Consider the following 13110-nt stretch of genomic DNA (forward strand, 5'->3'; position numbering starts at 1 on the left):
GACTAAGCCACGCATTAGAAGAGAAATAATTAAAATTAGAGCAGAAATCAATGAATTAGAAACCAGAAACACAGTAGATCAGATCAACGAAACTAGAAATTGGTTCTTTGAAAGAATTAATAAGATTGATAAACCACTGGCCAGACTTATCCAAAAGAAGAGAGAAAGGACCCAAATTAATAAAATTATGAATGAAAGGGGAGAGATCACGACTAACACCAAGGAAATAGAAACAATTATTAGAAATTATTATCAACAACTATATGCCAATAAACTGAGCAATCTGGATGAAATGGAGGCCTCCCTGGAAACCTATAAGCTGCCAAGACTGAAACAGGAAGAAATTGACAACCTGAATAGGCCAATAACCAGTAACGAGATTGAAACACTGATCAAAAACCTCCCAAAAAACAAGAGTCCAGGGCCTGATGGATTCCCTGGGGAATGCTACCAAACATTCAAAGAAGAAATAATACCTATTCTACTGAAGCTGTTTCAAAAAATAGAAACAGAAGGAAAACTTCCAAACACATTCTATGAGGCCAGCATTACCTTAATCCCCAAACCAGGCAAAGACCCCATCAAAAAGGAGAATTTCAGACCGATATCCCTGATGAATATGGATTCCAAAATCCTCAACAAAATCCTAGCTAATAGGATCCAACAATACATTAAAAGGATCATCCACCACGACCAAGTGGGATTTATCCCCAGGATGCAAGGGTGGTTCAACATTCGCAAATCAATCAATGTGATAGAACACATTAATAAGAGGAGGGAGAAGAACCATATGGTCCTCTCAATTGATGCAGGAAAAGCATTTGACAAAATACAACATCCTTTCCTGATTAAAACTCTCCAGAGTATAGGGATAGAGGGAACATTCCTCAAGCTCATAAAATCCATCTATGAAAAACCCACCGCGAATATCATCCTCAATGGGGAAAAGCTGAGAGCCTTTCCCTTAAGATCAGGAACACGTCAAGGGTGCCCACTCTCACCACTGTTGTTCAGCATAGTACTAGAAGTCCTAGCAACAGCAATCAGACAACAAAAAGAAAGAAAAGGTATTCAAATTGGCAAAGAAGAAGTCAAACTCTCTCTTTTCGCAGATGACATGATACTTTATGTGGAAAACCCAAAAGACTCCACCCCCAAATTACTAGAACTCATCCAGCAATTCAGTAATGTGGCAGGATACAAAATCAATGCACAGAAATCAGTTGCTTTCTTATACACTAACAATGCAACTGTAGAAAGAGAAATTAGAGAAACGATTCCATTTACAATAGCACCAAAAACCATAAGATACCTTGGAATAAACCTAACCAAAGAGGTAAAGGATCTATACTCTAGGAACTACAAAACACTCATGAAAGAAATTGAAGAAGACACAAAAAGATGGAAAAATATTCCATGCTCATGGATCAGAAGAATAAACATTGTTAAAATGTCTATGCTACCCAGAGCAATCTATACCTTCAATGCCATCCTGATCAAAATTCCAATGACATTTTTCAAAGTGCTGGAACAAACAATCCTAAAATTTGTATGGAATCAGAAGAGACCCCGAATCGCCAAGGAAATGTTGAAAAAGAAAAAGCTGGGGGCATCACGTTGCCCAATTTCAAGCTCTATTACAAGCAGTGATCACCAAGACAGCATGGTACTGGCACAAAAACAGACATATAGACCAATGAAACAGAATAGAGAACCCAGATATGGACCCTCAACTCTATGGTCAAATAATCTTTGACAAAGCAGGAAAAAACATGCAATGGAAAAAGAAAGTCTCTTCAATAAATGGTGCTGGGAAAATTGGACAGCCACATGCAGAAGAATGAAACTCAACCATTCTCTAACACCATTCACAAAGATAAACTCAAAGTGGATGGAAGACCTCAATGTGAGACAGGAATCCATCAAAATCCTAGAGGAGAACATAGGCAGTAACCTCTTTGACATCGGCCACAGGAACTTCTTTCAAGATACATCTCCAAAAGCTAGTGAAACAAAAGCAAAAATGAACTTTTGGAACTTCATCAAGATAAAAAGCTTCTGCACAGCAAAGGAAACAGTCAACAAAACAAAGAGGCAACCCACAGAATGGGAGAAGATATTTGCAAATGACACTACAGATAAAGGCCTGGTATCCAAAATCTATAAAGAACTTCTCAAACTCAACACCCAAAAAACAAATAATCAAGTCAAAAAGTGGGCAGAAGAGATGAACACTTCTCTGAAGAGGACATACAAATGACTAACAGAAACATGAAAAAAATGTTCATCATCATTAGCCATCAGGGAAATCCAAATCAAAACCACATTGAGATACCACCTTACACCAGTTAGAATGGCAAAAATGGACAGGGAAAGAAACAACAAATGTTGGAGAGGTTGTGGAGAAAGGGGAACCCTCTTACACTGTTGGTGGGAATGCAAGTTGGTTCAGCCACTTTGGAAAACAGTGTGGAGGTTCCTCAAAAATTTAAAAATAGAGCTACCCTATGACCCAGCAATGGCACTCCTGGGTATTTACCCCAAAGACACAGATGTAGTGAAAAGAAGGGCCATATGCACCCCAATGTTCATAGCAGCAATGTCTGCAATAGCCAAACTGTGGAAAGAGCCGAGATGCCCTTCAACAGATGAATGGATAAAGAAGATATGGTCCATATATACAATGGAATATTACTCAGCCATCAGAAAAGATGAATACCCAACTTTTACATCAACATGGATGGGACTGGAGGAGATTATGCTAAGTGAAATAAGTCAAGCAGAGAAAGTCAATTATCATATGGTTTCACTTATTTGTGGAACATAAGGAATAACATGGAGGACATTAGGAGAAGGAAGGGAAAAATGGGTGGGGGGAATTGGAGGGAGAGATGAACCATGAGAGACTATGGACCTGAGAAACAGGATTCTAGAGGGGAGGGGGGAGGGGGGATTGGTTAGCCCGGTGATGGGTATTAAGGAGGGCACGTACTGCATGGAGCACTGGGTGTTATACGAAAACAATAGATCGTGGATCACTACATCAAAAACTAATGATGTATTGTATGATGACTAACATAACATAATAAAATTTAAAAAATAAATAAAAATTTAAAAAAAGAAATAAAATGAAAACAATGTCATGGCAACTACATGGCAACTAAGAAAGAAAGACTGAAGTATTTAGAGATTAAATAATGGACCTGTAGTTGAGATATTGGTGAGAAATTTAGATTGTGGTGTTTTTGAACTAGTGCACAAAACAAAAGGAATAATGAACATATTCAAAGATACAGGAGAGGAAAATTTTCCTCACTTGAGGGAAAAGCTGAACTTGCAGATTGAAAGAGCATGCCATGTTAAGGGAAAAAATATATATATATATTTCTTCATATATATATATCCATATCCATATATATATGTATATCCATATCCATATATATATGTATATGTATAAAGAAGTGCTTCTCCAACTGCCCTCATGGAAAGAGTAACCCATATACAGGGAGAGGTGGAGATTGAGGGCTGCTGGAAATCAGCTGGTCTCAGACTTCTCTACAACATTAAATACAGTGTAGCATCTACCAAGTTCTGAGGGAAAGAATGACCCAGAATTTAAAACTATCCAAGCTGTCCTTCAAGAATAAAGATAATATTTTTAAACATACTAGAATTCAGGAAACAGCACCTCTGAGCCCTTCTAGGAAAACTATTGGATAATAAAATCCAGCTAAACAAGACATAAATCAAAATCATAAACTAGGGAATGGTGAGCGATCGTAAAGAAACTGATGGTCAGCATTAAATCCTTTTACATATAAGCTTAGGGCTAACCAACTATGGAAATTATAGTTAGGTTACAGAATGGAATGTAAATGTTGAAGCCTTGACAGTAAAAAAAGAATAATTTATCATTTGTATATGTGGAGATGGAAGGATGGGAAGAAATATGAAGGTGGGAAGAAATGCTGTCATTTTCGTCTTTTCCCATAGGAAATCAATAATCCAAATTTGAAACATGTAATGTAAAAAAAAGTACCTCAATGACTCCAAACTCTTAATGCATTTCATAATGTATATTTTAAGCTTTTAAAAACGAATCTCTGTTTTCTGGAGGAAGAAATTGCCAAAATTCAGTAATTCCCACAGTTTTACTCTGCTTTAATTCAAGTTCAATTAAATTTTCATACTTTCTATCTAAAATAAGTATATCTAGCAATATAACATAATCTCCTTCCTTCCTCCCTTCCTCCTTCTGTATTTGTGGGGAAGAGGGCATTTGTTAGAAGCTATATTTACTTTCTTTGTATTTTTTACTATTGGTTGAATATTTTGATAATGTGCAGGAGGTATTTTAACAGAACTATTTTAAACATATCTGCCGGTATTAGCTCATTCCAATGAAAGCATTTGTTTCTGGCAATCTCCAGGACTTAGAAAAATAACTTCTGGGGCTTCTGATTAAAGATGCTCTGAGACTCAGGATGACCCCCAAAAGGCCAAAGCTACTGGTCGGGGATAAACTTACCTCAGATTGGTCTTCTCAAGGAGGCCTTTTCCCTGTCTGAGATCTGAGGGCTCTGAGCTCAGACTGGGAGTGTCTAGAGGGACTGCCCACACCTCTCTCAACCTCCATGTCCAGATATCCAACCACTTTCTAGACGTTGTCACTTGGATCAAGATGATGAAAACAATTTCAACAGCCACCATTATCAAACATCAACTTGCATTAGATGTAGTTTTTCATTCATTCCTTTTAACAGCCTTGCAAGGTAAATATTACTAAGCAAATTTTCTGCAAACTAGGAAACTTAGGTTCAGCTAAGTTAAGTAGATTTCCCAGTGTCCCAGCTAATTAGTGATAGAACCAGGATGCAAAACTAGGTCTGCCAGACTGTGGCATCCAAGCTGCTCTCCATGGGCATTCAACACATCCAAATCCAATCTTGCTGTCTTCTTCCTCAGGTGAGCTCTTCCTCCTGTTCTCCCCATCCTCATTAATGACACCATCACCTACCTTGGCCATGTGGACACACAGCTGGTGGTCTTTCTGGTCTTCCCCTCTACCAGTCTCCTCACTAAGTCCTGCCAAGCTGACTTCCAAATAGCTCTCAAACCTGTCCCTCCTATATCTCCTCCTGTCCATCTCAATCTACAGCCTTATCACCTCTCACCATGCTGTTTCCGTACCCTTTTACTGGTCTCCCTTCCTCCAGCCTCTCCCATTTCAGGGCAGCTTTCATAATTTGTTGAGAAGAATTATTCTCAAACTCAGCTTTGATCCTGATGCTTCCTTATCTGCAGGTTTCTCTGGCTTTCCAAGGGGTCCTGAATGAAGTTCAAACTCATTAATTGTCCCTCAAAGCCTTCACTCTCCCCGCTTCCCACTTATACTCCACCCTTACTGCCCATCTCTCTAGAACACATGATCCACACTTGGTTCACATGGGATTCCTTCTGTTCCTGAAACATGCCTAGAACTAGAAGATGCCTGTGTGCTTTTGCTCCTGCTCTTCCCTCTGCCTAGGATGCCCTTCTTTTCCTCAGCTCAAAGCTGCTACTCCTGGAATCCTGCCCTGACACACTCACCCCTACTGAGCTGGTTGCTTCTTCCTCTGTGTTCCTAGGTACTTTGTGTTGTAAAGTCTTAACACAATGTATTATAGAGACGTTGTCTATCCTTGTGTTTCCTCTCCTAGAAGGTGAAGATGAGCTCATTCATTTATTCAGTATTTATTGACTGCTTACTATGATTCAGGCAATGGACTTGGAGCTAGGGATATAATGCTGAGCAAAACAGGTCACTGTCCTCTGGGAGCTTGTTACCTCAGGGGACAGAGATTAATTAGAGAAACACTCAAACATTACATTTCATACTGTGGTAGATTTTATAAGACAATTATCATATGGTTTCATTCATATGTGGAACATAAGCAATAGCACGGAGGACCATAGGGGAAGGGAAGGAAATCTGAAGGGGGAGAAATCAGAGAGGGAGATGAACCATGAGACTATGGATCCCAGGAAACAAACTGAGGGTTTCAGTGGGGCAGGAGTTGGGGGGAGGGGGAAACAGGGTGATGGATATTAAGGAGGGCAAGTGTTGTAAGGATCACTGGGTGTTACACGTAACTAATGAATCATTGAACACTACATCAAAAACTAATGATGTACTATACAGTGGCTAACTGAACATAATAATAAAAAAAAGACAGAAGGATCTGGAGGTACTGGAAAAATGTTCCCTAGAAAAGTGACATTTAAGCAGAAATCTAAAGACTGAATGAGAGTTCATTAGGCAAAGAGGATGAGAGGAAAAACATTCCCGGTTCTGTGCCTGTGCCAATCCAAGAAGGAGGAATGAGTTGCTGAAGGAAGGCCAAGATATTGAGAGTGAGGAGAGTGGCCCTCGAAGATGTGGGAAAGGGGATCAGGGTTAATTACAGAGGGGAAGAGCAGAATAAAGGCCCCTGAAGATGCTGAACAAGACTTGCATTTCAAAGATTCCTCTGGCTGAGTATGGACAGTGGATTGAGCTGGGTGAGGAGGTCATGAGTGCTGAGAGATGGGACAGAGGTTGTTGAGGTAGCTGAAGGAACCAATAATGACAAACAAGAAAAGGCCCTCTTCTTGATGGCAGAGCCTGAGTCTTTTTCACCTCTGCATTCCCAGCATGCAGCCTGGGGACTAGCCCACAATCAGCCTCACATCTTTGGCTTGAATGACCTGCAAATGATTAGGACCCAAACATCCTACAAATGATCTGTGAAGAGAACTTGTTGGATTGTTGGAAAGACCAGATGCAGCAGGAAAGAGCCTCCCAATCCTCAGAAACTGAAGGAGAGCCAAAGTTCTTAAGATTCCAGAATGTTCTGATAAGGATCTCCCCCATCTCCCAAAGGAACAGCCAACAATCATCATAAGAGACTCGAGTTTTCCCTATGAGCTCATATACACTGTTGTAATTAGAGCTTGCAAAAAGAGCTAGCCTCTTTAGCTTTCAGGGAGGGCTCCCAAAGTCTTTCATCCTGGATATGAGAGGGGATGATTCAAAATGTTCAGAATGTAGGAAAAGGAAGTCCCAACTCAGCAGATATCAATCAAACACATGTGGCTGCTCACCACATCTCCAGCACCATCCTACATATACTGTGGAGCATACAGGACAACATCCCATGTGTGATAAAGTTCTACAACCTCGATTACAGGAATTAAAATGCATAGCAGGTTTCTGCTGGAATAAAGACCAGTATCACATAAAAACATTATATCAGCCTATAGTACTATTATTATACCCATTATATAGATGAGCAAACTGAGCCATCTAGGAGACTAAGAAACTTGCCCAAGGCTATGCAGCTAATAAGTGTTGAAGCTTGAGCTCTTGACCACCTAGATCCTAGAAATGAGAGAAAAATGGGAGGGAGGGCACATAGTAGATATCTAAATTGTTATAATTTTTATAAGTTAATTCGGCAATATGTATATGTATTTAAATATAATTACTTTTGATCAAGCAGTTCCACTTCTAAGATATTATCCCAGGGCAAAACTTATGTATTTCTATAAAGATACATCTAGGAGAATGTATAGAAATGCAGAGAAGAAACTAAGGTCCCTGAATGATTATGTGGAGCAGAGCCACCTGCTAACCTGACAGCTTGCCTTAGAATCATTATTCAAGGCTGAGACATTCTTCTCTACCCTATAGGTTATCATACTTCAGGGCCTCTATGTCATAGCAACTTAGATTTTATCTTAACTAATGCAGAAAGGTTGCAGAATACTTTAAAAGAAATACTTACAGAGAAAATTTGGTAGTACACATAAAAGCAAATACAACATGACCAAATGAATTTTATTCCAGGACCACAGGGTTTATTTCTAAATATGGAAAATTATTATTATATTCAATGATATAATTTACATAATTCTTCAATAAATACCCAAAGCAAGTTGATAAAATTCAATATAAATCTTGAAACTTTAAAGACAAAAATATTTCCTTAAAATAATAAAAATATAAAATACTATACTATATATATAAAATATATAGTATATATAAATATATATAAAATATATATGTTATATGAAATAATATATTTTTATATTTTATATATTTTATCTTTTATTACATATATCTTTTTCTATTTAGTAATATAAAATATTAAATAATAGTAAATTAAAATAGCACATCTATTTAAGAATCAGACACAACATGATCCTTCAAAGAAAAACACAAAAACAATTCAATTAAAAACAGAAACAAGGCAAGTGTTCTCCTTATCACCATTATGATATTTGAGAATGTTGCCAAAGTAGAAAACATAGACAGATACACAAGAGAAGTACACACACACATGCACAAATACACAACCAAGACAAACAGTGAATTCAATAAAATAAAAATAACAGATGGTGAATGTGAAAAAGGCATTGTGCAAGGTGGTCAAGAGCCTTTGGATTTGGTCACATCTGGGTTCCAATCCTGGCTTCAGATATTAATAACCATGTGAACTTAACCTCCCCAGGCTTTAATTTCCTCATCTGTAAAATGGGTATAGTAAGGCCTACCTCCTAGGTTTGCTATGAACATTAAGTGAAATATTATCAAATGCTTACTCCAGTACCTGGGATGCAGTAATCACTCTAGTTATAGCAGTTATGCTAGTTAGTCACTGTAGTAATCCCTGTACCATTTCTTAATATACAAGAAACATGTATAATACCAAGTAGCATTCATCTATGCCACTGATTGTCAGCTAGGAAAATCTAATGAAAAGAGTCTTTTTTTTTTTTTTTAAAGATTTTATTTATTTGACAGAGAGAGACACAGTGAGAGAGGGAACACAAGCAGGGGGAGTGGGAGAGGGAGAAGCAGGCTTCCCGTGGAGCAGGGGAGCCCAATGCGGGGCTCGATCCCAGGACCCTGGGATCATGACCTGAGCCGAAGGCAGACGCTTAACGACTGAGCCACCCAGGCACCCCTGAAAAGAGTCTTCTTTATAAATAGGTAAGAATATATAGAATGTGCCCCAATAAGAGATATGGAGACCTGTACAAAGAACTTCAAATCTTTTAGAGGAAAAAGAGAGGAAAACCCAAATAATAGAGGGACAAACCATGTGTCCAAATGAGAACTAAATGTTTTCAAAGTTAGTAATTTAAAAGTCTATAAACTATAAAACAAACAACACTGGGACAGTTCTTCTGAATCCAATGTGTAGCTTTAGAGCAATCACAATTAAAATGTCACTTAGAGAAATAGGTAGGTAAGAGGCAAAATTAGAAAAGACCTATAATCCTTGAATCTTAGTTCAGAGCTAAGAGCCTTCTGAGGTCAGCTAGTCCAAGAGGGAACAGAGGTTGAAGAACATATTTAAAGACTCCATCAATTGGTTCCTGGACTGAGACAGGAACTCAGATCTCCTGACTTTTTGTCCAGTTGCTCTTTCCATTATTTTGCATTGAATCTTTATATCTAGAACATAATGAATATTCTAAAAAAGATAAACAGTGAGAGAGAAGTAACCTTACATAATATATTAATGTATTATAAGGCAGCAGTAAATAAAATGGTTCAGTACTGATCAGAATAAAAGAGAATCAAGGGCTCAGAACTAGTGTTTGGTATATATAAAAAAGAATGTAGGGGCGCCTGGGTGGCTGAGTTGGTTAAGCGACTGCCTTCGGCTCAGGTCATGATCCTGGACTCCCGGGATCGAGTCCCACATCAGGCTCCCTGCTCAGCAGGGAGTCTGCTTCTCCCTCTGACCCTCCTCCCTCTCATGCTCTCTGTCTCTCATTCTCTCTCTCTCAAATAAATAAATAAAATCTTTAAAAAAAAAAAAATAAATAAATAAAAATAAAAATAAAAAAATAAAAAAGAATGTAGTATATGATTGTCTAAGCCACAAAATAATAAGAAATATACATACTATTAAAATATTATTGAGGTAACAGGATCTTAAATTTCCTATATCTTAAAATACATTCTACAGGTATTAGCAAAATAAATATAAATAGATCAAACTATAGACAAACTATTAGAAAATAGATTTGCTATCCCAATTAAGGAGAAATAATGTTTTTATAATGACTTAAATAATGGAAGCCTTCAAAAGAAAAGATAGGCAAAGATGATTATAAAAACTTTACAATTTCGGGCGCCTGGGTGGCTCAGTTGGTTAAGCGACTGCCTTCGGCTCAGGTCATGATCCTGGAGTCCCGGGATCGAGTCCCGCATCGGGCTCCCTGCTCGGCAGGGGGTCTGCTTCTCCCTCTGCCCTCTTCCCTCTCGTGCTCTCTGTCTCTCATTCTCTCTCTCTCAAATAAATAAATAAAATCTTAAAAAAAAAATACAATTTCTCTAAAAAAATAAATGGTACAGGGATTACTACAGTGACTAACTAGCACAATTGCTATAACTAGAGTGATTACTGCATCTCAGGTACTGGACTAAGCATTTGCTTTGTTAAAAAGCAAAAAATGATGGGATGAAAAAGTACTGAGAAAAATACAAATCCAACAAGAGGATATAACATTTGTAAATATTTACACACCCAACATAGGAGTACCTAAATATAAAACAAATATTAACAGACCTAAAGGGAGAAATTTTCAGCAATACAATAATTGTAAGGGACTTTAATACCCCCATTTTCATCAATGGATAGATTATCCAGACAGAAAATCAATAAGGAAACATTGGCCTTACATGACACATCAGACCAGATGGACCTAATAGACATATACAGAACATTCTACCCAAAAGCAGTAGAATACATATTCTTCTCAAGTGCGCATGGAATATTCTCTAGGATAGATCATGTTAACAGGAACAAAACAAGTCTCTCAATAAATTTCAGAAGACTGAAATTACATCAAGCATCTTTTCCAAGTGTAATGGTATGAAACTAGAAATCAATTACAAGAGAAGAGTATAGTAAAGGTTAGTATCTATAGAGTTTACATATATTACCAACAAAAAATAAACCAACAAAAAACCCAAGGCCCATATGGACACTTGGGTAAAGAGATGAAAAGCTAATCTACCCACTAAGAAAAAAACAGTAATTAAATATTTAAAATGATTAAATCTGAACTTGCTTGCTAGCAAATCAGTTGAAGTAATATCAAAGTGTCATTTATTATCTAATTCTTACTATATTCTGGCCCATAAGGAGTGAAAGCAAAGCAAAGTCCAGTGCTGGTAGTTCTTAGGAGAAAGACTCAGTCTTCGCAGGTAGCAGTCTACATTGGAGGCAATTTGGTAAATGCAAATGTTTCTACACTTTGACCCAGTGAATCTCAAGCCTGAGAATTTGTTCAAGGGAATAACTTGAAGGAAGAAAGAAAACTATGAGTACAGAGTTGTTTAGAGCAGGGTGGTTAATCATGGCTAAAAGAACTGTAAACATCTGAAATACCCAGCAATCAATGCATGAATGCAAAGATACACCCATTAAATGATAAATAAAAGGATGTCAAAATATATGGAATCAGTTATGAAATAAGTTCAAAAAGTAGAAACAAGAAATTATAGCTACACAAATCAATTGTGAAAAACTTACAAATGCAGGTCAATACTGGAAAGAATAAAAATTGCATTTTTTCAGAATTTATGGGATTGTGGGGCAAATTTTAAGATAAATCTTTTCCTAGTGTTTTGAAGCTGCTTTAATAAGCACATTAAAAATTAAAAGTAGAAAGTATATCATTTTTTCCAAAAGATTTCCTCTAAAGATGGTTAATTTTCTTTAATTAGTACTTTTAAAAAAAGTTGGAAATTTTACTTCTGGGAATCTTGTTAATGTTGAATAGGTACATGTTAGTTAACTATATTTCAGATCAGGGCTTCCAAAATAGTTGGTGGCATGTGGGCATGCCCATACAACAATCCTTAAGCAGAAGGCTTCTGTGCTAAGAGTGACTACAGGTAGCATGACCCATAGAAGAGGTGAGCCAGGAGATGGGGGGCAGGAGGGAGGCAGCAGATCCAAAGTCTTATTTTCTAAAGATGAGTCTGGCAGGGTGGGTGGGTGGGGACTTGCCGGGCCAGGGAGGAAAGGGCTGGGGTCTGGACTTTGTGGTGACAGCAGATTAGAAAGCAAGAGATGACTCTGATGTCTTGAAAAGAGGAACTGTTCTATTTGAGTGACTTCCTGGGTGTGAGAGGAAAAGGAAGTGTCAAAAGTTGAGGCCTGGGTCACCCTTCCAGGCCTCCTAGGTGCTAACAAGGCTCAGGGAGGGATGGCAGGTTCTGGAAGGGGGGCTGGTTGGAAGGAGACAAGTTTAGAGGTTCTCTGAGTGGGCAGGAAACATAATCGGATTCATTCATTTATCTGCAAATATTTACTGAGGGCCTCCTGTGTGTTTGGCCCACACTCGCCACTGGGACAAAGGCCCTGACAGAAGTCTAGTGTTGACATGTTCACCTTTTATCTGGTAAAAATGAATCCAGCCCTGGCCTGAGGAGAGCATCTGCCCCAACCCTACCTACCTTTTTCCTGCTCAGCAGCTTCACTAAGTTCTGGAAGCTTGAGCCCCACTAAGTTCTGATTTCTTATCAGGATGTGCTCCTTTTTAGGAAAAGAAGAAAACAACATTTCAGATGATAACATCAGGCGGAACTCTTCTCTTGTTCTGTTTATGGCTCTGTGACCACTCAGCCTTATGTGGGAGGTACTAGGGGCAGCCTCAAAGGTGGGTGGACAGTCATGACATAGTGACATATGAAGGGCACCTGGAAGACTGCTCCTCTCCCAGCCCATAAACATGCCTGAAACCCCACCATTAGCACCACATTTCTTGGGTTAAGAATTGTCCTTGGCATGGTCTGCCTTTTAAATAAGCCTGTGGGCCTCAGGGCAAATGAGCTCCAGCCACACTGTAGCTGAGAGCTATATGACAAACAGAAGCAGAGCCCAGGGCTCTGGGGATAGGGTGGTCACCTGGATGTGTATGGAGCTTCTGCTGGAAATGATTTTGTTGAGCTCATGACTGCGCTTCAATCTCGCTAGAGCTTTCTGTCCTGTTGTTCAGGGCAGTGAATGCCCATTTCCAGGAGTTGTGACCTGTCCTACCCCCATTTCCTCAGTGGCTGGTTAT

At 38.5% G+C, this 13110-nt stretch overlaps 1 protein-coding gene across 5 annotated transcripts in view; it reads right to left on the reverse strand.

The window, feature by feature from the left end:
• Positions 1-13110, reverse strand: part of IRAG1 (inositol 1,4,5-triphosphate receptor associated 1) — a 125904-nt gene that overhangs the window by 41964 nt on the left and 70830 nt on the right. For all 5 annotated transcript variants that reach the window (XM_064577094.1, XM_064577093.1, XM_045894142.3 and 2 more), the window contains one exon: positions 12503-12581. In XM_064577094.1, the coding sequence (XP_064433164.1) occupies positions 12503-12581 (79 nt within the window). The remainder of the gene's footprint in view (positions 1-12502; positions 12582-13110) is intronic.

Source organism: Mirounga angustirostris, unplaced genomic scaffold (assembly GCF_029215605.1).
Source record: "Mirounga angustirostris isolate CCGP_5_RB_7025 unplaced genomic scaffold, mMirAng1.0.hap1 SCAF_13, whole genome shotgun sequence".
Lineage (NCBI taxonomy): Eukaryota > Metazoa > Chordata > Mammalia > Carnivora > Phocidae > Mirounga > Mirounga angustirostris.